The sequence below is a fragment of the Pithys albifrons genome, chromosome 16, assembly GCF_047495875.1.
Source record: "Pithys albifrons albifrons isolate INPA30051 chromosome 16, PitAlb_v1, whole genome shotgun sequence".
NCBI lineage: Eukaryota > Metazoa > Chordata > Aves > Passeriformes > Thamnophilidae > Pithys > Pithys albifrons.
Genome location: NC_092473.1, coordinates 12,343,448 through 12,367,259, shown reverse-complemented (window position 1 = coordinate 12,367,259; position 23,812 = coordinate 12,343,448). Strand labels below are relative to the sequence as shown.

The 23,812-nt window shown below is 44.2% G+C and overlaps 1 protein-coding gene across 3 annotated transcripts; it reads left to right on the top strand.

Moving 5' to 3' along the window:
- Positions 1-1,058: 1,058 nt before the first annotated feature.
- SNX8 (sorting nexin 8) lies at positions 1,059-23,504 on the top strand. Of its 3 annotated transcripts, none has more exons than XM_071571045.1 (11): positions 1,059-1,140; positions 9,142-9,332; positions 11,836-11,953; positions 13,656-13,777; positions 14,137-14,217; positions 15,150-15,310; positions 15,724-15,856; positions 16,941-17,009; positions 17,804-17,953; positions 18,312-18,461; positions 19,173-23,504. In XM_071571045.1, the coding sequence occupies exons 1-11, from the start codon at positions 1,083-1,085 to the stop codon at positions 19,284-19,286; spliced, it is 1,347 nt and encodes a 448-aa protein (XP_071427146.1). In that variant the 5' UTR covers positions 1,059-1,082; the 3' UTR covers positions 19,287-23,504. The 3 variants fall into 3 exon arrangements, with proteins under 3 accessions (XP_071427146.1, XP_071427148.1, XP_071427147.1); XM_071571047.1 differs by lacking the exon at positions 1,059-1,140 and adding an exon at positions 1,955-2,045; XM_071571046.1 differs by lacking the exon at positions 1,059-1,140 and adding an exon at positions 2,278-2,326.
- The last annotated feature ends 308 nt before the right edge of the window (positions 23,505-23,812 follow it).

The following is a 23,812-nucleotide window of genomic DNA, read 5'->3' as shown; positions in this document are numbered from 1 at the left end:
TACCTGCAGTTCTTACTTTAATGCAGTTTTGGGAAGTGTATTCACATTTCACATGCTCATATTTCTGTGCTTTCCTGAATAGCTTAATATTATTTTTACCATATTTACCTTTATTAGCACATTCCTTCAGGTGCATAGTGCAAAATGTTTTTCCTCTGAAAAAAACATTAAATATATACTTTTATTAAGAATATTTCATAAAAATCCAGATGCAGCCAAAATATAGAAATATATTGAGTATAGGAAACTTGATTAATTGCCTAGGTGGCAGCAGAACTGCCATGGGAAAAGGGAACTCAATCAAAGAAAATATACCAAAAAATTATCTTGGAGTAATTCCTCTGATGAGAGGACACAAGTCTCAAGCTGTGCCAGGAGAGGTTTATGTTGGACATTAGGAGGAATTTCTTCAAAGAAAGGATGATTAGACATTGGCTGCCCAGGGAGGTGGTGGAGTCACCATCCCCAGGGGTGTTTAAGGAAAGACTGGACATGGCACTCAGTGCCATGGTCTGGTTCACAAGGTGGTGCTGGGTCATAGGTTGGACTCGATGTTCTCAGAGGTGTTTTCCAACCTAATTGATCCTGAGATTCTCTGACTTACTCCCCAAAGTACAGCCTCAACAACAATTTATCTACTTTCCTGGCTCAGAGTAAAGTCTCCGTGAAGTTCACATTCCCAACAACCATCCTTTTCAGATTTCAGAAAAACCCCAAAAGTTGTATTTCGGAATAATCTTCTATTAAACTCGTGAGCCGATCACTTCTCTTTAAGATGTTTGAGAGATTTTTTATTCGCGAAAGCGGTTCAGAAGCGCTCGGAGCCAGCCCGTCAGCGGCAGGGACGGCTCGTTGCCCGTGCGAGAGCCGTGTCCGGAGCTGGGGGTGCTGCTGGCCGGGACATCCCGGCGGAGCGGTGGCTTTGGACACCCCCGTTGGGCAGCGCTCCCTCCGGTGGTCCCCTCGCCCCCGGCCCCGCGGGAGGCGGCTCTGCTCTGCCCGCCCCGCCGCGCTCACGGGCGGGCGCTGCGGAGGAAGGGGAGGGGAGGGGAGGGAGGGCGGCCGGGCCGGGCCAGCCTCACATGACCGGGGCCGCGATGGACGGCGAGCCGCCCGCGGGCACGGCCGGCACCGGCACAGGTACGGGGGGACGCGTTTGCGGGGTCCGCCCTGCGCTGCCGGCCCGGGGGGCGCCGGGGCTGCGCTCCCCGCACAACCTGCGGGGCAGCACCGCCTTCCCCTCCTTGCCCCGGGGCAGCGGGACGCGTCTGGCCGCGGCTGCGAGCGGGGCTGCCCCGCGGGGATGAACTGCGGCGGCACCGCCGGGAGCCCCGGCCGGGGGTGGCTTTACCTGCCCGGCGCGGGCAGCGGGAGGTGCTGGGTGGCCACGCGGTGGCCGCGGCTGCCCCGAGCGCTTCTGCGGGGCTGGAGGCGGCGCGGGGCGCGGTCCAGAACTTCTCCCGTGGGGAGTCACGCGCTCCCTGCGCGCTGGGGCCGCTTCGCCCGCCGGTGCCCCCGCGCTGGGCTGGACACGGCGCGTTCTGGCGGCCCCGCTGCGGGACGGACCCCGCTCCGGGACAGACAAACCCTGCGGCCCCGCTCCGGGACAGATAAACAGACCCCGCGGCCCCGCTGCGGGACGGACCCCGCTCCGGAACAGACAGACCCCGCTGCGGGACACACATATCCCGCGGCCCCGCTCCGGGACAGACAGACACACATATCCCGCGGCCCCGCTCCGGGACAGACAGACACACATATCCCGCGGCCCCGCTGCGGGACAGACAGACAGACATATCCCGCGGCCCCGCTCTGCTCCACGGCGTGCGAAGAGCGGCACCGAACGCTGCAGTTGTAGGAGCGTACTTGTGTCTGGGATGAAGAAACTTCGCAGCCAAACGCTGCCAGCGCTGGTTGCGAAATGAGAGATGGAGGGAGCTCCTGGGTGAATTGAGGGAGTAACACGCTGGGCTCCTTAGCATTTAAACGGAGGGAATCCTTTAGAGGGAAGCAGGTTAATGCGGTTCTTTAAAGTTCTTCTTAAAGTGAGTAAAGTTTTGTTCCTGCTCTGTGCATAGTTTTTCTTATTGATTTTCTCAGTTTGGAAAAAGGTACAAGTTACAAGTAGGTAAGCTTAATGGAGGGAGAAATCATATTCAGGGTCCAGTGTGTGTGTGCTTTTGTTAGGTCTGTGATGCTCCTGATGCAGATAATGCTTATAAAGAAATTATTTTGGAATATTTCTGTCCAGGACTGGTGTAACATATTGAACAGCAGCCTTTTTGGAAAAAAATGTCCTACTGTACCAAAGAGAGAGCTTGCTCAGGTATGTCTGTTCTGGATTTACCATCTGCTTCAGGAGCCTTATAGAGATAAAACAGTTCTCTCCAAGTGGAGTATTCTTGATCTGATTAACTTCTGGTGCTGGGGCTTCTGTGCCTGTCTGATCTACTGTTTAGAAAACTTGGCTTTTTTTGACACAGATTATATGGTGAACACTGAGAGAAGGTCTCTGATGGTAAAGAAAAGTAATGCTGTGAACGCAGGAATGTTTCTATTTCGAGCATCATGATGAGGGTTCAGAGAATTTGGAAGCTTCACAGCCCTGTGTAATTTTTTTTGGAGATCAACAGCTCATCAGTGAGTATTTTGGGAGGATCTAAATCTCTGAAGTAATGAGAGTCCTGGCAGGGATCATTGATGACAGCACATACAATTGCTCCATAAATGTCCCATACATTAAAGTCAATTTTGCAGAGTTGCCTTTATTGACCTTTTTTTTCCTTTTGCTTTTGCTTCCATTTGAGTGTTTTGCAACGACTGCAGGGAGCTGATCCAGGTGTGTTGGCTGGGAAGGGAGAAGGTGTTTCTCTTTCTTCTAATGGTAAATCTTTAATTGTGTGTGCAGCCCTTGGGAGAGCTTGGTGAGGAGGGTTCTACAAGTTACAGACAGTATGATTTGCACATAAACACTCTGATTTCCTCTACAGTCTTCAAGTTTTATGGGTTGGTGCAGGTTGATGGAGAAAAATGTACTGGTTACAGACATGTGGAACTGGTACAAAAGGAGGGGAGCTTTGACGATTGCCTTTCAACAGGATTTGGGATGTGAATGAGCTTGTTCTAACTGTAAAATGTGTGAAAAGACCATTGGGAGGCTGAAGTGTGTGGAGTGGCCATTCTTTTTAATGCTTAAATGCTCAGATCAAGTTTTCCCCCAGTGTAATTTCAAGGGTGAGAAACGTGCAAGGAAGATGAGAAGTAAAAGTTAAACCATTTCTTCTCATGGGATGCTCTTGACCTGTATGAGGACAGATGGTTGAGGAATCTTGCTAGCTTTGTAGTCAGGCTAAAATGCCCTTGTAAAAGTTTCCTGAAGAATGGTTGGTTGAGTTATTGTTTGCTGGGTTACCTTTTGGGTGAGAATCTTCACACTTCCAACCTCTTTGTTAGAAGGGGTACTTTACCAGTCGTACTTTCTGAGCTGGGAACCTGCCCTAGGAAGGATTTGACTTTTTGTCTCTGTAATCTTTGGGCACATTCCTCCATGGACTTTTCTCCCCTAATCCTGTTATTTCTTCAAAGCCTGTAGCTCCATCTCACTTTATTGTGTTTGCTACAGCTGGGGACTGTGGCTCATGGCTGACTTGGGAATGGAATGTGTTCCTTGTATTCCCAGACTTGGGAAACCAATCGGTTGGTGATCAAACAGCACAGATCAAAAGAGCAGGGCATTAGGCTTAAAGTGAGTTCTTTACACGCAGTAAATCTGGGTTACATTGGAAGGAGGTAACTTGCTACTGTGGTTCTTCCTGCTGCAGTGCGTGACCGTGATATTTTAAGAAGCAGTTGGAGGCCCACAACTGCAGGGGAGTGCAAAAATGCAGGTGCTTTTGAATATTATTAAATAAAGCTTAGATAACCTCAGCTATTTTTGAGTTGTGCCTTTGCCTCTGTGTTTCATCTTTAAAATCACCAATAACAATCTCAAACTTAGTTGGGAAAAACCCCCAAACAAACAGTCACAAAAGTAACCCCTCCAAAAATGAAAACCAAACTATCCAAAACACCTCAAAAACAAAGGGAAATATAAAAACCAAACCAAAGAAAAAAAAATCCCAGAAAATCCAGACCAGTAACCACAGGGTACATATTTGACATCTGCACTGAGAAAGCTGTGGTGGTGTGTTTTTGTTCTTGGTTGGTTTTTTTTTTCTTTTAAGGAGTTACACAAAATGTTGGAGCCTGCTCTCCAACATCTAATTTTATGATAGTATATGTGTTATGTTATCTGGTTTCATTTTGGCATTGGAAACCTTGTATTTACAAGAGAATTGTTGGGAAGGAGGAGGTAGGATGCTCTTAATCAAAGTGAAGCTAAATATGATTACTTTTCTTGGACCCAGTAAGAAATACAGACCTGCCTTCCATGTTGAATACAGAGCTTTGTTAGATGGACTGATTCCTCTGCTTTGCTCCTTTCTAAATAAGAACTGGTTTTAAATTCCTTTTAAAAATCCAAACAAGTTGCATACAGTTCTCTTAAAAATATGTAAAGCCTTTAATAAGAACAAAGTTTTGTTTGCCTTTTTTTTTTTGTGGGACTTCTGTTTTTCTTTTCTGGTTTTTAGGGGATTTCAAATTATGTAATATTAAAAAAAATGGAGAAGGGAATGTATTTGAATTTGTAGTTGAAATCTGCCCCAGCTTTCAGAGAGGCTGATGTGGACATTGGATTCTGGAATTACGGAGGAATGTTTGACACAGTAAGGGGGAAAGGCATTTCCATAATTCCTGAGGCTTTTCATGAGAAAACAGAAAGGAAAGGGAAATGCTGATGAATGATATTTACATTGCTGCTTTAGTATTCCTGGCCCAGGAGTTTGTAGTGGAGCCCTCATTTTTTCCAAGGAGAAATCTGAGGTATTTGTGTACAAAACCAGTCAGTTTTCTTACTCCTTTGTGTTTCCTGTGGGTTGGATCCTCTCTGCTCCCCACAGCTGTGGCCTGTGAGGATGGAGAAGAAATCTTAGCTGTTATTCCTAAAGGTTTGGCTTCCTCTCAGACTCCTTTAGCCTTCTAGAAAATTTGCTACAAGTAACTCTATGGCACCATCTAGTTAATTGTGTCTGATACATTTATCTGATTAGCAACTGGTGTAATAAAGAGTTTGTATCAGCCATCTGTGAAATGGAGATAAGCCTCCAGATTGACTGACAGAGCTTACCCAGGGAAGGGAGATCGGTGGGGTGATTTCCCTCCTGAGCTTCCAGCCCTGGCGTGGCTCCTCTCTGCCCTGGGTGCTGACTTGTAAAGCCTCAGTGCAGCTGACCAGATCCTTGGAATTCTACTCTGGCTTTCATAAATGCATGATTTTAGACAATGAGGTGGAGGACACTGGTAGCTCTGTGGAGGGCAGGTTGGTGCCTGGTTGTGTCAATGGAGCAATGAATGTCAGGTATTAACTTAGGCGTGAAATATGTGGTCTAAAGTGGAGAAATTCTCTATGTCAGTTGTTTTCTCGGGGTAAGTTTCTCTTCAGTCCAAAGGGTACCTGACTTACCATAAAAAAAAAGGTATTATGCAGTGTTTTTATAGCTGTTTTCTTTTACTACCCAACAAAAATAAAAAATTAGGCCATGCTTTGAATGCTTCTTCAGAGTTTTATTTCTTGTCATCTTGTTGTCTTCTTGTTTGCATATGTGTGTTTATATGTATTATTTTTAACTTTTATATTAACTTGTTTTCAGTTATACCAGGCCACTTCCTGATATCTTATTGACAACAGATTGAGAAACTGCTGTAGGAAAGGCCTAACTTGCAGGAGAAAGCTGATTTTTATTTTGTCTGCTTCCCAGTGTTCCAGGGAACCATTCCATACCTCATTTCTGTATTCACTTGCTGCTCTCTGTATATAAACTTTACTAGATAATGATCTGCTGAAATCAAAGGGAATGTTTTCAGAATTAGCTGTTCTGCAGCAGAGAGTGCGTGATGGGAAGCGTTAAGTGTTGTGTTCCAATGCATGTAAATCCTTTTACTGCTTGAACACAGGAGCTCATACCAATGAGTTCCCACTATTATCCACCACTCCTGGCCAGGGCTCTTGAGGCTGTTCTGGAATGGGCTCTTTAGTAAATAGAATGGAAAAATGGGCTGAAGAATAGTTCCAGTATATACTGCTCTGTAGGGTTAGTGTTAATGCCACGGGAAGTGTTTCCCAAAACAGGTTAACAGCTGTTCCAAAGTCATCTTGCTGTGTTCTCAGACCAGAGTCTGAGGGTGTACATTCACTCTGAGTAGTTGTCTTGTTGATACCAGACACGCTGAGATTATTAATTAAACACTACTTATTCAAACTTGTTACATGGTTGTTGGGTTTGTGTGATTTCACACGTTTAGCCAAGGTTGAGGTGTGAAGAAGCTACAGGATATTTCAGGAGGAACCAAATGTGTGAGCTGCTGACAAAGGGAAGGTATTTCCTGTAGGTGAATTTTAGAAAGCAAATTTAGAAAATAGCTTGATGAAAACTGGGGGAGAACTACCAAGAGAAGAGCAACCTGGCTGAATTGTCAAAGGAATGTGGACTCTTCCCTGGATCTCTGTGGGGCTTCACTCTGTAGGTTCTTAAGTGGCAATGTGGGTTCATGTTACTGTAATGAACCTGAGAGTCCTCAGCATCAGTTTGGCTGCTTGTGCTGCAGGTTCTGGGACTTACAGATGGAATACTGAGGGTTTCATGGTTATCTTTTCTCTTGATGTCTGTCTTTTGCCACTGGGATCTCAGTAGGGTACCAGACAGTTCCGAGTCCCAGTTCAGGGACCAGTTTATGCTGTGGAATCCCTGCTTTGTTGGTTATCCAGCAGAAAGGTGGGAAACAGGGCCAGTGAATCAATAGGCAGGAGGATGTATTGTGTTAGTACCCATTGGCACTGCTCTTGGAGAAGAAGTTGGGGTGCATTTTGAGTAGCCCCTCTTTGGGAGGCCGCCTTGGAGCAGCTGCCTCTGCAGCTGAGCCCATGGCTGAGCATCACGGAGGGCTCTGGAATTCTGTGTCTGTGCCTTGGAGGCACAACAACATCTGCTGCGTCATGTTGCGTTTCATTGCTGTGTCTGGAGGAGTTAAACCCAAGAATTACAAGGGTGCACACCCAAAGAACTGCTGCTCTGGAGGTCCAGAATGGCTTGTGCTTTCCCACAGTGCTTTTTGTGTGTATTTTTGACCCTTCTTCTTGATAGTGTGATTTATTGCACCTTGCTGCTCCATGAAAGGTCAGACGGGCAAGGATTTTTCCACACAAGAAAACCTTTTGCCTTGCTATCTGTATTCTGGATTTTTTCTTTTCTTTTCTTTTCTTTTCTTTTCTTTTCTTTTCTTTTCTTTTCTTTTCTTTTCTTTTCTTTTCTTTTCTTTTCTTTTCTTTTCTTTCTTTTTCTTTTCTTTCTTTTTTTTTCTTTTCTTCTTTCAGTTCAACATCTCTCAGAAAAGTGACTATACAGGTGTTATCACTTTATCCAGCAATATCCCATGTCAACACTGAATTAGCTTGCATTATTTTATTGCAAATTTCTGGCAGGTAGCTGGAAATTTTCAGGAGCTGCTACATAGGTGGGGTTAGCAGGTGATATATTGGTCTAATAAAGCAGAGGTGTTAAGACTTGCTTCTCTGAGTCACATTAGCAGGAATCTGAAGCCTGATGAGACATGTGGAATAAGGTCCTTTGTCCTGGGTTTGGTTTGATTTCCTTTCCTTAAGCCCTTTTATGGAGCAAATAATGAAGAGTCTGATGCCATGCATCTGAGGAATTGAAGCTTACCTGTTTTCCCCATTTATCAGGGCCTGGAGCATATGAAGGAGCAGGTGGGAAATCCTTATCAGGAAGAGGTCAGAGCTTTCAAGTTAAGGATATGAGTTCTTATCTTCCCTGAGTTAATCTCTTAAACAGTTAACAACTTTTTGAACTATGTATCAAAGCTTAAAGAAGTGCTTCTTGCTTCTCTAGTGTTACTATCTTTTTGTGATCTCAGAATTGTAGATATACTTAAGAAACTCTGTACAATGTCAGGGAAGGAATGATGAATTCTGCCTGTTTTTTTTTTTCTAGGTAACTTTTCATCGGTGGATTTGACTGAACTCAGGGATGGGTTGACCCACATTTTTCACACTGTTTGTTATGTGTGGAGTGGGTGGAAAAAAAAGGATTGTTTTGAAAAACAGTATAAGCTTAGTTTACAGTCACATAATGTATAGTTATGAAGTCAAGTTGAGATAATGGGCTGCAGTCAGTCACTTGATAAGAGAGTGCTCTGAATCATCAGCTTTGCCCCTTCTTTGATGAAGTTTGTCCTCTGGGGCCATATTCCTAAGAACCATCTTTTTCACTTTGCCTCTAGGTGAGGATCAGTTAGACTGTCTCTGTGCAAAGCTGCCCAGCTATGGTTGAATTCACTGTCAAAAGCTGTTTGTTTTCTAGCTATGAGCAGTGGAATAGGTTTGTTTGAAAGATTTTGCCAGAGCTTGCTGTGATTGAGGAATTGTTGGCTTGGGAGCTGTATTAGGAATCTTTCCCCTGCTCTTGAACTTGAGCATGTTGACATAGTAAATTGTTGTAATTCACACTCACTGTAGCGTAGTGTCATAGAGTTTAATGAAATTATGCCAAATGAAGTGTCTCCTTCCTTTGTAATGACATGCAAAATTAATGGATTAAATTTCTGTAACACAGTAAAATGACACATTTTTCTTTCCTTCCATGAGTTGTTCTAAGCAGGATCCAAAAGTGCTGAGCTAGGGTTTCGTTCATTTTGGCAGATCCTGCTGTGGTGGGAGCTGGACAGACAGGAAATGCAGGCCTCTTAGCTGATTCACAGAACAAATTTGGCCTGTGATTCTTTGCTTAGCAGAGATGTCTTTCTGACTCGATGTAATTGGTGGTGCTCCTGGGTGTTGTGAGGAGGGAGGTACCAATGTCTTGAACGTGTGTGAAGCAGCGTAACCTCCCAGGGGAGTGGCCTGCCTGGTGTTCTGGTTGTGTTGCACCACTCTGAGAGCACCAAGCAAAGGGACAGAGTATTTCAAGGCTACTTCTTTTACTTTATCTTACCAGGTCTCTTGTTTTTTCCCTTTTTGTCTTCTAGATTTGGCAAAGCCTCCAGTAAATGAACCAAGGGAACCGGAACAGTTCCTGATGCAGACACCCCAGGGAAATCCACTGCTGCTTTCCCACACCCTGCAAGAGCTATTGAGCAAGGATAGTGTGCAGGTGGAGCTTATACCTGAGAAGAAGGGCCTTTTCCTGAAACATGTGGAGTATGAGGTTTCCAGCAAGGTAATGTGAACAAGCTTTGGGCTTGGTGAGAGGGTGTGTCCTCTTAACAATGTCTGTGCAGTTGCTGTTGGCAAAGCCTTGGCTGATTTGATGGGTGTGTTGGGTGATGCTGGTTTTGAGGGGCCAAGTGTGTGGGCTCACTTTCAATGCAGTGTCACTGTGCCCTCCCAGCCTGGGCTTCTGCAGCTTGGGGCATCTTCTGGCTGAGGTGTGATGGGTGGTCTGTGAGTTCACTCGCTGGAAACCTGAGCTCTGTACAAAAGCAGGTGTGTAACATTGAAAACTGCATGTTCTCATAACAGATTGCTGTAGGTGGCTGGGTATTTCAAACTGTTCTGAGCTAGTGAAGAAGTTGTATTGGCAGTGCTGAACTGAAATCCTTTATTAGTGGAAAAGGTGTTTTTAATCTTTTTGCAGAGTCTAAGGTGCTTCTACTTGCCCCTGTAGAGCCTGTAGGTTCCTCTCTTGGTATAAGAGAAGATTAAAGATGATTTGCCTTTTCATATTTATAGAGTGGCCCATGATACAGCTCTCCAGTAGCTTCTGTATGTTTTTTTCCAGAAGGAAATCTTTTTTCAAGCAGATCATGTGTGATTGACACTTCCCAGGCCACCAAACATGAGTTATTTTGCAGTGCTTGAACTGTTCTTGTCATTGTTGTACATATTCAGTGACACATTCAGGTCACTTGGCTGCAGTGACCCTTGGGGCTTTATGTTTTTTACATTGACATCCCTAAGTTTGTCCAAGACTTGTGAGGGGAAAGGGCAGACATGGTGAGTGCTTTTGTGGGCTTTCTAAGAATATATGTTTATTTTCACCCCTGATTTCAGGGTGCAGGACTCAGTGACCCTGCAAGATTTTTAATTTACAACCCATGACTGATTCCTTTTAGTTGCTGCCATGTCTCCTGTGGTTGTAGATGTAGAAGGATGCTGCCTCAAAAAGAAGTGGAGCTTGGCCTTGAGCTTCATCTAAGATCTACAGCACAAATCAGCATCAGATTTCAGAGCAGCCTGAGGGAGGCCTTGGGGGCTGTGTCTGTTGGGCTCCAGTTGTGCCTCATTGCTTTATTTTGGGAAGTGCCACTATAAGTGGTGGGTGATGTGCAATGCAAATGTAGTGAGGGTGAGTACAGTGCTGTGTGGTCTAGCCTGTTAGCACTTAAATCTGTAGTAATAAGTGTGGGGAGTTTGTGGGTTATTTATTGTTCTTAAAGAATTTCTGCCTTTTAAATGTCTTGTTCTAGTTGCTCCCTGACCCCTTTGGGAATGAGAAAACAGTTTCTTTGGCCTCTTCTATGTGTTGATCTAAGAAATGCAGAGTGAAGGCCTAAGGTTTTAAAGGAACTTTCAATCTTTGTTTGTAGCTCTAACACCAGTGTGAGATCTCTCCTCTTCAGGGTCACTTAAAACATCAGGCATTTGGGTGAAGTTGTAACTTGACATCATCTAAGACCATTTTGCTGCCTCTGGATTTGAAACTCATTTAGAGACAGATCCTAAGAGCTGGAGCTCAGGGACTTGCAGTACTTCAAGAAGAGCTCTCCAGAGCAGTTTAAAAGTGCTGGCACTATTCCAAATATTCTGTCCAATTTGGAAGACCAGTGGGTTTGAGAAGTAATGCTATGTAACAGTGGCAGATTTAGGGATAGTTGTAATTTTTGGAAGACACCTTCCTCTCCATTTTGTAGTCTCTTTCATCTTATGTGTGACTAAAACCAGACTTATGTTTTTAACTGAAAATCTTATTCTCAAAAGGACTTTATGATGGGCTGACCGTGACTGGTCACCAGGTGCCCACCAAAGCTGCTCTGTTGCTCCTCTCCCCAGCTGGGCAGGGGAGAGAAAATGTAACCAAAGGCTCCTGAGTCAAGATAAGGACAGGGAGACATCACTCACCAGTTACCCTCATAGCTAAACCAGTGGACCTCCAAGGGCTGCAGGGGCGCAGCTGTCTCTCCATGGGCTGCAGGGGAATCTGCTCTGGCACCTGGAGACCCTCCTGCCTCTCCTTCTACACTGACCTGGGGATCTGCAGGGCTGTTCCTCCCACATATTCTCACTTCTCTCTCTGGGTGCAGTTTTCTTGAGCATTTTTGTTCCCCCTTCTTAAATACATGATCCCAGAGGTGCTGTGGCCATTGCTGATGAGGCCAGCAGTGGTTCCATCTTGGAGCCATCCAGCATCGGGTATGTCAGACATGGGGAAAGCTTCTAGCAGGGGAGCCACTCCTGTAGTCCTCCTGCTACCAAAACCTTTCCATGCAAACACACTGCAGTTAAAGAATTCCATCTCTACTGATAATCAAGAGATGGCTGCTTTTAATCTCCTCCTTCCTTCCCACCACAAGGCCTCTAAAGAGAAATATGTCATTTCTGCAGTCTCTGGTTGATTCCTTTCTTTTCTTCCTTTTGCATTTAATGCAGCTGGTAGCAAAAGAAGTCATGGAGATACTGCTGCTGTCTAACCTTGATTTATTCTCCCCTGTCCTTCGCTGCAGAGGTTCAAGTGCTCAGTCTACAGACGATACAATGACTTTGTGGTGTTCCACGAGATGCTGCTTCAGAAGTTCCCGTATCGCATGGTGCCTGCTCTTCCTCCAAAGAGGATGCTGGGAGGTAAACCTGGGCCTTGCTTTGTGACTGGAGGGGTTGCAGTGCACATCTGATCAAGGTGGCACTGTTAAAAATAAATGTTCAAAAGACTGAAAGTCTTTGCTTCTGCTTGACTCAGAAAGCAACTTTTAGGTTGTAGTGCAATTTGTGAATTATTGCCATCCAGGAAATTCTTATAGGGGAGATATTATTGTAAAATTGCAGTGGGATTTCTTCTTGTGGAATTATTTTCTTAAGAAGCTTTTAGATATAGTTCAACACAAGAGCATGGCAGAGCTGCAGGTATTGCTTTTTAGAAAAACGGGTTATGCTGATCATTGTTTAGTGGTGGACTTGGCAGTGTTAGTTTAACAGTTGGATTCAGTGATCTTAAAATTCTTTTCCAAATTAAATGGTTCCATGATTCTATGATGCATTTAGCATAACCAGAAACTAAAAACTGGGGCTGGAATCAGTGTCAGTTAATTCAAGTATTCTTTAGCTGTTAGAGTAGAAACCAATGTGCTGGGAGATCAGTTCTGATACAGTGCAAAGCTGTGATAAGGCAGAGAGTGTTGGTTGCCTTCAGTCCAGCAGCTCTGCCTGAGAGCTTTGGATGTGGGCTTAATGGGAGCTTCAAACAGGGCACAGGGAATGGAGCAGGTAGTTCTTGTTTCTGAGCAGGTTAATGGGCTGACAAATGGAATTGGAGGACATGGGATTTGATGGATTAACATAGATGTGTGATTCTTGGAACATCCAAGTCCCAGTGCTGGATGGACAAAGCTCTGTACTTTGTGCTTGGTGTGCTCCTCTGCTGAGGTACACTGACCCTAATGCTGGTCTGCTCCCCTCCTTCTGTTATGTGAAGAAAGATCCTGTAGGAAGTGTATGACTTCAGAAATGTCCACCTCAGCAAAAGCCAAATCAAGATCTGCAGCCTCAATAGCAGAAAAAAAAGGGGGTGATACTGTTCTAAAGATCAGATCACTAGTGAGAGTCCTCACAGCCATCCAACTGCCATCTTACAACTGAGGAAAAGAGTAATAACGTCTCACAATATGAGGGAGTTTAATTTCTTTCTCTGCTGCTTTCTTTTCCTTCAATCCTTAGATTAATTTTTTATCATTCATCATTCCTGGAACTTTGATTTACTGCCTTAGTTCAGTATTGCCAGATTGAAATTCTTCCTGTTTCAGCCAGATGAGCAGAATTGCTTTTAGTTTGACAAGGAAAGGCTCTGGATGGATGTACTGCAGATTATTGTGCAGGTCTTCCAAAGTACTTTCTGACATCTTGCTTGAACAAGGTGAATACTGATCCCAGGAGTGCCAGACAGAGTGGGATCCCCTCTGGGAACCAGCTCTGAGATTCATTCAAAGGAAGAAGAATCTTTGTAGGCCCACAGTTTGTAAGTGGAGGTTTCAGGGCCTTAGGTTGGTTATTTATCCTGCTTACCTGACCCACCCTGTGGAAATAACCCCATGTAGATATGCTGGATTTTGGTAAGATACAAAGAACCACTTGAGGGAATATTGGTTCAGGTGGTCAGTCTAAAAGATTGTTTTTGGGAGCTGACAGACTGTAGGTAACCATTCTTTGTTTTTCTTGCAGTGCTTAAGCAAGGGTTGTAAGTACAGGGAATTTATTGGCCTGAGTGCTTTTCTCTTTCTGAGCAGCTGTAATGTGAGGTGCATTAACTGAAATTTCGTGTTTCTTCCTGCAGCTGATCGAGAATTCATAGAGTCGAGGCGGCGAGCGCTGAAGCGGTTTATAAACCTGGTGGCTCGACACCCCCCGTTCTCAGAAGATGTGCTCCTGAAACTCTTCCTGTCCTTCAGTGGCTCAGTGAGTATTTGTCAGCAAGAGTCCTGAGTTTGCATGTCTTGCTGTAACTGCCTCACTGGGCACAGGGTTCAGAATTGCTCCTGACCTACATGTCTTTGCTCCCTGTGATGAGGAGAATTTTCTCTCAGTAGGTGTTTCTACAGCTGGAAAGTGGAAGGTAATTTCACTCAACACCAGGAGGTAGTATTTTGAAAATTGTAACTGTTCTTAGGGGAATACAGATTATGCTTTTCCTTAAATTAAACCTAACCTGGGTAAAGCTGTATGTGTCTTGCTGTTGTGATTTATCTCAGACCCTTGTGAAGTGCCTGTGCATTACTTAGTTGTTTCATGCTCATTTGCTTCTGTATTTTCTCCAGGATGTACAGAATAAGCTAAGGGAGTTGGTCCAGGGAGTAGGAGATGAATTTTTGACCTGCAAATTAGCCACCCAGGCCAAGGTATGTATATGATTTTTAGCAACATATTATTTTAGTTTAAATGGCTCTCTGCTCCAGGTGGACCAGTTATGGCGTTTGTGGAGTGATGGAAACCTTTGGTTGGAAAGAGTTGTTTCCAGAGTTTGAAGAACTTGTAACTTTATCAAAAAGATCAAATAAACATTTGGCTCTTACAGTCCTGATATGTTTATCTAAATGCTGGTTCATGAATATGATAAAGATGAAACAATGCGTCCTGCTAAGAACATGTTTGTCAGTAATTACTTGTACTTGCATAACAAACACATGCACAAATTGCACAATTTAAAAGCTAATATCTAAATTGATGTCTTTCCCACGTGTTCCTGCCCTCATTCTGTCTATCTTCTTCTCCCTGTGGGAGAGCAATTTGGACTGTTATAGAGAAGTTAGGTATAAGTTTGCCATATATCTGTTTATCCCAGTGATTAGTGCTATGGCAAGTTTTAAATCCACTGTGTTCATTGAGCAATTTTAAAGCAAGTTGTTGTTCAGGTTCCTGCAATGCTTACAGAAGGTTTTGCAACTGGAGCTTAATTCAGGTTTTTACCAGTGATAGCCTGGTCAGAAAGAGCTGAACTTTCAGTTCATTCTTGACTTTACTGGGCTGGGAGTTACCAGTAGGATCAGATTAGAATTTGTGAGCTTGAAACCTCAAACCCTGTTTTAACTGCATAGCAGAATTGCAGATTTTGCCAACTCTGTCTGCACTGGGTGTTTGAACCTCTTTCTGCCTCTGAAAATTTGTGTGACATCTGACTTGGGCAACTACATTGGGAAGCTGATCTCCTCAGGATTATTACACCATGGCGTGAGGGAGTGAGCACAAGAGGGAAGCCCCCCTCTCTCTCTCTCTGTGCAGACTGTGGTGTGCCTCTGGTTTATCCACCAGTAATCTCTCTGTACTCCTTCAGGACTTCCTCCCATCTGACATCCAGGCCCAGTTTGCTGCCAGCAGGGAGCTCATCAGAAATATTTATAACAGCTTTTATAAGCTTCGGGACCGCGCGGAGAGAATCGCGTCTCGAGCCATCGATAACGCCTCCGACCTCCTCATATTTGGGAAGGAGCTCAGGTGGGTTGGGAGCAACAGGGTTTACTAATCTGAACACTTCTCCTGTTGCTTCAGAACTCAAAACTGTTAAAAAGTTTACCTGCAAATGTTGTGGTAAGAATGAGTATTTTAGTGCATGCTATAGGTCATAATCAGTTTTTCCTACTATAAAAATGGGAAGTGCACACTTTTCATTGAGGCTGCATTTCCTAGAGCATGAGGAAAGAGAATATAAATACCTTGACATTCAGGTGCTAGTTTTACTGTCTCTCTCCCCAGTATATACACAGTTAACTCTGCATTTGTGATGGGACAGTAGTAGATTGGCAGTGTGAGCTGTTTAGGCAGATTTGAGACTCTGAACTGCTCTCTGCAAATAATTTTATCTGCTCAGTGGAATTTGTCTCCTAGATGTGTTACTTATCTCCTTGCAGTGCTTTGGGCTCAGACACTACCCCGCTTCCTTCCTGGGCTGCTTTGAATAACAGCACATGGGGGACTCTGAAACAAGCCTTGAAGGGTCTGTCTGTTGAATTTGCACTTCTGGCAGATAAGGCTGTGCAGCAGGTTAGTTCTTTCTTTACTTTTTTATTTTCTTTTTGTAACATGAAGGAGGTACATTGGTGCCTTAAATTTCATCTTGAGTCATGAGCTTTGTGGACATAAGCACTTCAACAGTTAAGAGGGAGATTGTAATTCAGGCTTTCATCCTCAACCACCAGCCTGCTTGTTCAAGCCTGAATTAAATATCTGTCCTGTGTTTAAATGGGTAAAAATATAAAAGGCAAAGGAAAGGAGGGAAAAACCTGCTTTCTTAATATTAAATGGTTATTCCACACTTTAAGTTGTACCACTATAGTGAGCTGTCCAAAAGTCCTGTGTTCTGTCTTATTAATCTGCTACAGAGACTCCAGAATAACTTCTTTCTGAATCAAATTTTGACATTCATGTACTTAAAACATTACAGGAGAGTCATTCAGACAGAAGAGGCACATTCCTGTGTAAGTGTGCAGTGTGGTAATGACTGTCAGAATAATGTGAGAACACGACAGTCTGGGAAGGAAAAGTAATAATTTTGTCTTCACTGCTCTTCATCTCATTGTGTTAAAACACTCAGCATGCTTTTGCAGATCAGTCAGACCAGGTCTTTTCTCCAGAGTTTATGCTCCAGAGAGCTCTACTTATACAGGAAGAAAAGAGACTATTTTGTAAAATAGAACAACTAGTAGTGAAATTTAGCTTGGTGTCTCATCTCTGCCTTCTGATGCATGAACTGTTATGAGGAACATGCAGGTATTCAGAGCTTTAATACATTAGTTGTCTTGTAGGAGGGGAAGATAAAAGATTGCAAGAGCAAGAAATGGCAGGCAGAGCACACTGAAAGGACTGACACACAGGGCCGTGAAACCAACTCCTCTTGTTATAGTGATCAGTCAGTTGGAAAAGCTGTTCCTGCCTCAGTCAGGTCTTTGTTCTGCACACTGAAGACTGAACACTCCAGTGCCATCTGAAAGCTTTTTGATGCAGTTGTGTAAGCACCAGTGTGCCCTGGAGAATGCAGCGAGAGCCTGTGTGGTGTGAGGAGGTGAAGGACTGTGATGTTGGGTCTTGCCAGGCTTACGTAAAATGTACTTTTTTCCTTGTTTTCTAGGGTAAACAGGAAGAGAATGATGTGGTGGAGAAGCTGAACCTTTTCCTGGATTTACTCCAGTCCTATAAAGTGAGCTCTGCTGTTCTTCTGCCAAAGAGAAAGTTGTTTAGAGCAAGCTTGTGCTTTTTGGAGGGTGTAATGCCAACTGGATGGAAAACGGTCTGGGAGGCCAGTTCAGAGGCAAACTGGGTATCTGGCAGAGGGAGGGGAGTGGCTGTTGGCTGTAACCAGCTCTGTAACTTTACTGATCAGCTCATCTTGTGATGAGAACTTGCCAAAGAGCAAACTGCAAGGAATTTAAAAATACGACTGGGTGAACTGTATGGACTGGCTGACTTTTTTATTTTCAGATTTGGCTGCTTTCGAGTCAAAGCAGTGAACTAGATCACTACTGGTGTGCTCGTGGAGAGATGAGTTCAGTTACAAATGAAATAATTTTTAATAATACTAATCTTTCATCAAAGGTAGTTTTTATAGAAGCACCAACTGAAACCGTATGAGGCAGCTTCTCCTGACATTCCCAGGCCTGGACTGAAATAGGACACTGGCAAGCTTTTACCACAGTTAATTGCCAGCACTCAATTTTGAGAAGGTCAGAAAAGACAAGAGGCCTGATAAGATCCAAAATGTTTGCAGGAGTGATGCTCCAGGTTGCCTCTTAAGCTCACTGGCCTGGGTTCAAGCAGTTTTTTAAATTGAATTCTAAGCCACTGGCATTTTTTGACCCTCTTGAAAACAAAGGAACGAAAACCTGGAGCACGGAAATTACATAAAGCACGACCATGTGTTTGTGTTCTGATGTACTTGGCTGTGTGTTTGCTGACTCTTGGCTTCCACTGTATACCTGTTCTTTTCCCATAAAGGACCTGTGTGAAAGACATGAGAAGGGGGTATTGCACAAGCACCAGCGGGCGTTGCACAAGTACAGCATGATGAAGAAGCAGATGATGAGTGCCACTGTGCAGAACAAAGAACCAGAATCAGTGGAGCAACTGGAGTCTCGGATTGTGGAGGTGGGGCAGGCTCCTGGGAGGGCAAAGGGTGGTACTGCAGTCTGTAATGGTGCTGTGCTGCTCAGTCACATTTGCAGAAAGCCATTTGGTTGAAAGGGTAGCCTGTACTTTGGGCAGTCTGAGCAATCTGCTGTGCCACGTGGAAAATGTGATTCCTTTGCAGGAGCTGTAGAAAGCAGGAGAGGCTGCAGGATGGAAAATGCAGTTGCAGCTGCATCAAGTGGGTCCAGGACTTGCCTTTTTTGATATGTGTTTGAGTTGCTGGTGTGGTGAGGAATTCTGTTTTCTCCCACTGTAAGTGAAACTCCTTGGCATCCCCTTCCTGACAATGTATTTCACAGAACTCCTGTTCTTCCAGCAAGAAAACGCGATCCTGACCATGGAGCTGCGGAATTACTTCTCTCTGTACTGCCTGCATCAGGAAACACAGCTCATCCACATATACCTGCCTCTCACCTCTCACATTCTGGGGGCCTTTGTCAACTCCCAGATCCAGGGTCACAAAGAGGTGAGTTCTTCTGGCCTGTATCCTTTTCCTCAAAATATGAATGAGAACTTGAATGTATTTGTTTTCCCCCATTGTTCTCTAATCATCTGTCCAGCTGGACTCTTTCATAGCTTAAGAAGTCACCTAAGGTCTTTCCAGTTTGGGGTGAGGATCAAGGCTGGCCTCTAACTTCTCTAGAAAACTATTTTTCTGCAGCAAGTCGTTGTGTTTTATTTCTTTTCTTCTCTCATCAACTCCCCTATGTGTAGGTCAAGAAGACCCAACCATTCTGTAGCGAATGATGTGCCTGTGCGAGATTAATCTGCTTTTTGTTGTATTACACAGAAATTGTATGAAAAGGAACAACTTCCTGGCTTTTGCTCTAGGAGCTCCTTTTTGTTAACCCCTAAATAGGGTCTTTAATATTCCCTATATATAGACTTTCTTGCATTCATTCTATTAGCAAAGTCTCTCCTTCAGCTCCCTCCCTTCCCCTCAGTGAAGGAATTTGACCAGGGTGTGGGAATCTCCATTCCTTGCATGCTCAGGAAAATGCTGAGGGAGCTGCACAAAGTGCCAGTCTGAAAGGAACAGTGTGGGTCCACTGAACTTCCTGAAAATACCTCAGCAAATTTGTCTTGTGCTTTTGAGTACCTGAAACTAAACTTCAGTGTGGTGAGGTTGTTACCTACCATGTTGTCACATCTGTTTTCTCTCTTTTTCCACTCACAGATGAGTAAAGTTTGGAACGAATTGAAGCCGAAGTTGAGTTGCCTTTTCGTGGGATCCAACAATATGCCAACTCCACCACTGTCACCTCCAGAGGGAAATTTCTTCTCCAATTAATGCTCTGAGCATCGTGCATGGAGCAAGAAGGGCAATCAACGAAGGGGTGGGACCTCTACCTCCAGATGTTAAAATGAATTCTCCAAACAGCTATTTTTTTATTTTTTTTAAATACTGCTGCTTTGTGCTGCTCTCTGATTTAGAAAGACTGGATGTGGGGCAGAACGTATGGATATAAAGACAATCTCCTAATTTTGCAGTGCTCTGGGGCAGAGCGTTGCAGACACTCTCCAGGGGGTTGGGATGTGGCTGGGCACAGCCAGTGCTGCTGTTGCTGCTGCCTCTGCATCTTGTACTAACAGTCCTCCAATCGTGTTTATCTGCAGCTGTGCTGACACATCTCTGCACTGAAGTCTCTGAAGTGCTGAGATGAACGGGATAACTGAAGCACTTGCTTGTAGTGGAGATAAGTTGCCTTTTGCGCCTTGGAGGGCCTGTGTTACGGACATGTGTGCATAAGGAAAGCTGAAAGCCATCCCCCATCCCATTGTAGGTGTCTGGATTTGATTTCTTACTGCTAGACCTTAGCACAAAATGAATGAAGGGGTTGATTTTGTAACCCAGCTGGGCAGGGGTCAGTGCTGCTGTGTGACAGGGATTTTCCCATGAGGCTGGATGGACTGTATTGTCAGTGCATTTCCCTTCATGGTTGCAGGGCAGCCTTGGGGACTTGCTCATATTTTTTAGTCTGGGGCCAAAGACAGCTGGGTTCAGGAACTCAGAGGAGTTTACCTGGCATAAATGAGAATAATTGAATAAAACACTCCTTAATTGTAAACCACTCGTACTACACGAGCAGAACAGCTACAAAGGAGCTGTTTCCTTCTGATGAGTAGCTGTTCAAATCTATTGGAAAGCTGCTGACCTGAAGGCTGGTGCTTTCCTTGGTCTAATATCAGAAGTATCCTGTTACATCAGCAAACTGGGACACAACGATGATAAAGTTCATTAGCAAAATATCAGTATTTATCAGGTGTTACTGTCATTCCTTTTCCTGGCTGTGGGAAGCAATGGAGTGTGTTTGTGAAGGAAAGGAGACAAGTGACAGTTCTCATCTCTAAAAACAGCACAGCCCTTGGTAATGTGGTTTTCAGAATAATTTATGATTGTGTTAAAGGGACTAAACATTCTCCACTTTGTATCTCCAGTGACTTTCCCTCGGGAGGCAAAGGGGGAGGAGAACGTGCGTGTCGTGTTACCTCAGGGGAAATGGTGCACATCCTCCAGAGAAACTGATAATTGAAGGAACTGCAAACGTCTGCAGCAAAACTATGAGCAGGACTCCCCTGAACATGACTTCTCTGGGGCCAAAATAGCTTCCAAAGGGGAATTTGAGATTTGGCTTCTTAGCATTTTCTTTGAGGGGGTGAAAAAGGAAGCACAATAACAAGGATGAGTGCTCACTCTCAAACTGGAACCGTTACAGTATTTTCCTACTGGGGAACTTCCCCATTAGCAGGAAATCTATTTAAATCCTTCAATCACAAAAGCTTTTTTTTTTTTAATTTAGAAAATTCAGTGCAACATGAAGCTCTGCCTAGTCTAGGTGGAAATTCTGGGTTACTTTCTTCAGCTAGGAGCAACATAAATTACTTTCCCTATTTCATGGAACTGGAGTAACTTCATCAAAATGGGGTAAAGTACAGTGATGTTGGTGAATTCCTTGGGTGCTGGGCCTTAAGCACTGTGTAGCCAACTGTGGTCAGAATGCATTAAGAGCTTTTTCCAACAGTACAAATATTAACTCGCTTTCCTCCTGTGCATGGGCCTTGTCCAGTGAGACAGATGAACTGCAAATGGCTGTGACAGATTTGATTCTGTCCTGAAGATTTCCAAAGTGATGCAGAGGAGATTCTGCTCACAAGCCAGAGCAAACTGTCAGGGGAGAGAAATGTTTCTACAGCCCAGTAACAAAGAGATATCTCAAGAATGGCACAAAAGGTTTTTCTGCTTGACCTTGTCTTGATTAGGAAGGTGGTTTGTGGAAAGTGTGTTACTGGATTTTTACATGCTTTTTACCCCTGGCATCTTTGGAAGGTGTTGGCTGGTTGTGGCTGGCTTAGTCTTGGCACCCATCCTCCCTTGTTTATCCTTGTTTGCCTGATGTGATGAACAGTCCAAATGAGAATGTTTTGGGACAAGATCTGATATGTCTAATGGATCTTCTATGTAATTTGTTTGAGTGGGCAATGTTCCATGGGAGCACTTGCAAAGAACTAGCCTGAATGGAACCTTGCACTTCTCACTTCTGGAAAAAATTTACAATTTTGGACTTCATTTAAAGTAAAAAAAAAGCAAATACCCCCAAAACATGACATTTGGGCTTTAGACTAATTCCTCTTTCCTGTTCTCTTTAAAAGCAAGAATTCTACAGTCCAAATGCAGAGATTGTTATAATGATAAATACAGACCACAGGACCTATAAAGAAACCAGAATTACGTTGAGAAAACTCCTGTTCCTCCATCGTCAGCCCTTGCCTCTTTCAGAGCAGTTTTGGGGGTGGGTTTTTCTTGTTTTGGTTTCACTCTGTTCACCTGGTATTTGAGAACAGAGGCCTCATATTCTCAAAGCTGATTCAGCTGTTGGCACTTTCAGTTTATTTCATACTGAACTGTCAAGCTTCTATCTCATTCCTAAACACATGCAGATGCTATTTCATACAACCCTTAGTCTGAAAACCTTTCTTTGGGGAGACTGGTCAGTGTGCAAATAATACTTTTATGTTTACCTCAGTATGTGAGGGATTTCCTTGCTGTTTGTTTGTTCAGTTTATGGATCTGTCAGACTTGGAGGGCAGCATCAAGCACAGCTTCCTTCCCCATGCAGCAGGGAATCCAGGGGATCCATCAGGCTGGCTCCAGTGGCCTGCCTGCCCTGGGTCAGTGTGGGGGAAGCAGCTGTAGTGACCTCCACGCTGTTGCCTTCTGCAGTAAACACTAAGAAAGCAGACTAACTGAGGGGGGGGTGCTGCCTGCCCAAGAGCTGATGCTCCTGTAAGATGTGGTGTCCAAGTGTTAACGTGCCTTTGTCAATGGATGTTTTTCTGTGTGTGATTGAGGTCAGGGGACTTTCATGTGTTCAAAGCAGTGATGGTAGAAAAGGCCTCCAGTCTTTCTGTCAATGTCTCTGTCGTGTAAGTACCTGAGACCCTGAAAGGCTGCCTGAAAATTGTTCTATCAAAAGGGCTCTGTTTTTGTCACTCCTGAGGGCTTCTCCACTTCCAGATGTGAAGTGGCTTTCTGTCCAGTATCTTCTGTTGAAAGACTCCCAACTATATTTACAATACAACTTTAATCTTTGGTCCTTCTTTCCCTCTCCATCTTCCTTGCAAGTTGCTCCTCCTATTTTGTAATGTGCTCAATGGTGCCTTGCTACATTCCTGTGCTTTTACTCTCCTACTTTGATCCTGCAAGGGTGTAATTCCTGGAACTTGTAACAGGCTAATTTACACCCTTCAGTTTGTGCTGTTTCCTAAAAGACAAAGCTCACCAGCTGGGGACAGAACTTAAACCATGTGAGTCTTGCAGCAGGAGCGGTGACATCCCAGCTCTTTGACATGAGCTGAAAGTCAGGGCTGGGGAAAGCATCTTCCTGAAAGGACTGACCTCACTGCAGAGAGGGGATAGCAAAGAGAAGTGCGAGCCTGAGCTGTGCTTGTTCTTTTTCTTCCTAAATCCTGGAGGAACAGAAAGTAATTCTGTGTGATTCTGAAATGTGCACTCTCTCACCCTGCAATTTACAGTTTCTACCAGGAAATAAATCAAGATGTAAGAGCTATTGGCTGCCAGTCACTCCCTTTCCTACCACGCAGTGAGGTTCTATACCCTGCTAAAGCTGCTTGTCCTCCTGGGCTTTTTCTCTCTCCAATTTGCCTCAAGCCATTCTCTCTGTTAGAGCAGCCAGAAACCCTCACTGCCAGGCCAGAAGCAGAGGTGGGTATCAAAACCTCTGTAAATAACTCAGTGTGCAGCACAAAAGGAAAAGTAAGGTTTTAAGGTGTTAATTCATTAACTCTGAGTTGTGACTTGCTGAGCAGATGAAGAAGGGCAATTTTAAGGGGTATAAATTATTCAAAACTGCTGGAGGGAGACAAGAAGCATATGTTCAGAGGGTGTGAATTTTGCCTGCCTGGAATATCCTGTATCTTTGCTTTGCTCAAATAGCCTTATGTATGATGCACTTTATCCAAATGCAGGAATTAAAGAACTATTACTACAGCTGGTAGACTGGAAATGTTTACAGATCCTACATTACATTCCAAGATTCTATCTGTAAGTGTTACATGTTTGTAAAAGTGTTTAAAAAAAGAAAAAACCTTGCATTAAGAAGTTACATATGTGATGTGTTATTTCTAGCACAGTTGGATTAAACTTTTGCTGCCCACCATGCTGGGCTGGGCTGACACCAGTGCTGAGCAGTGACCTGCCCCTGCCCTGTGGCAGAGCCATGGGGGTGGCACGCTGCAACAGGGACTTGCTGGAAGTTGACTTTGTTCAGCATATTTTTACCTGAAATGCTCAGAGGA

Excerpts from the sequence above, each read along its gene's own strand:
- SNX8 (XM_071571045.1), top strand. The coding sequence starts at position 1,083 with ATGACCGGGGCCGCGATGGACGGCGAGCCGCCCGCGGGCACGGCCGGC. Across the intron at positions 1,141-9,141 it reads CACGGCCGGCACCGGCACAG|ATTTGGCAAAGCCTCCAGTA; the intron begins GTACGGGGGGAC and ends TTTGTCTTCTAG. Across the intron at positions 13,778-14,136 it reads TCCTGTCCTTCAGTGGCTCA|GATGTACAGAATAAGCTAAG; the intron begins GTGAGTATTTGT and ends TATTTTCTCCAG.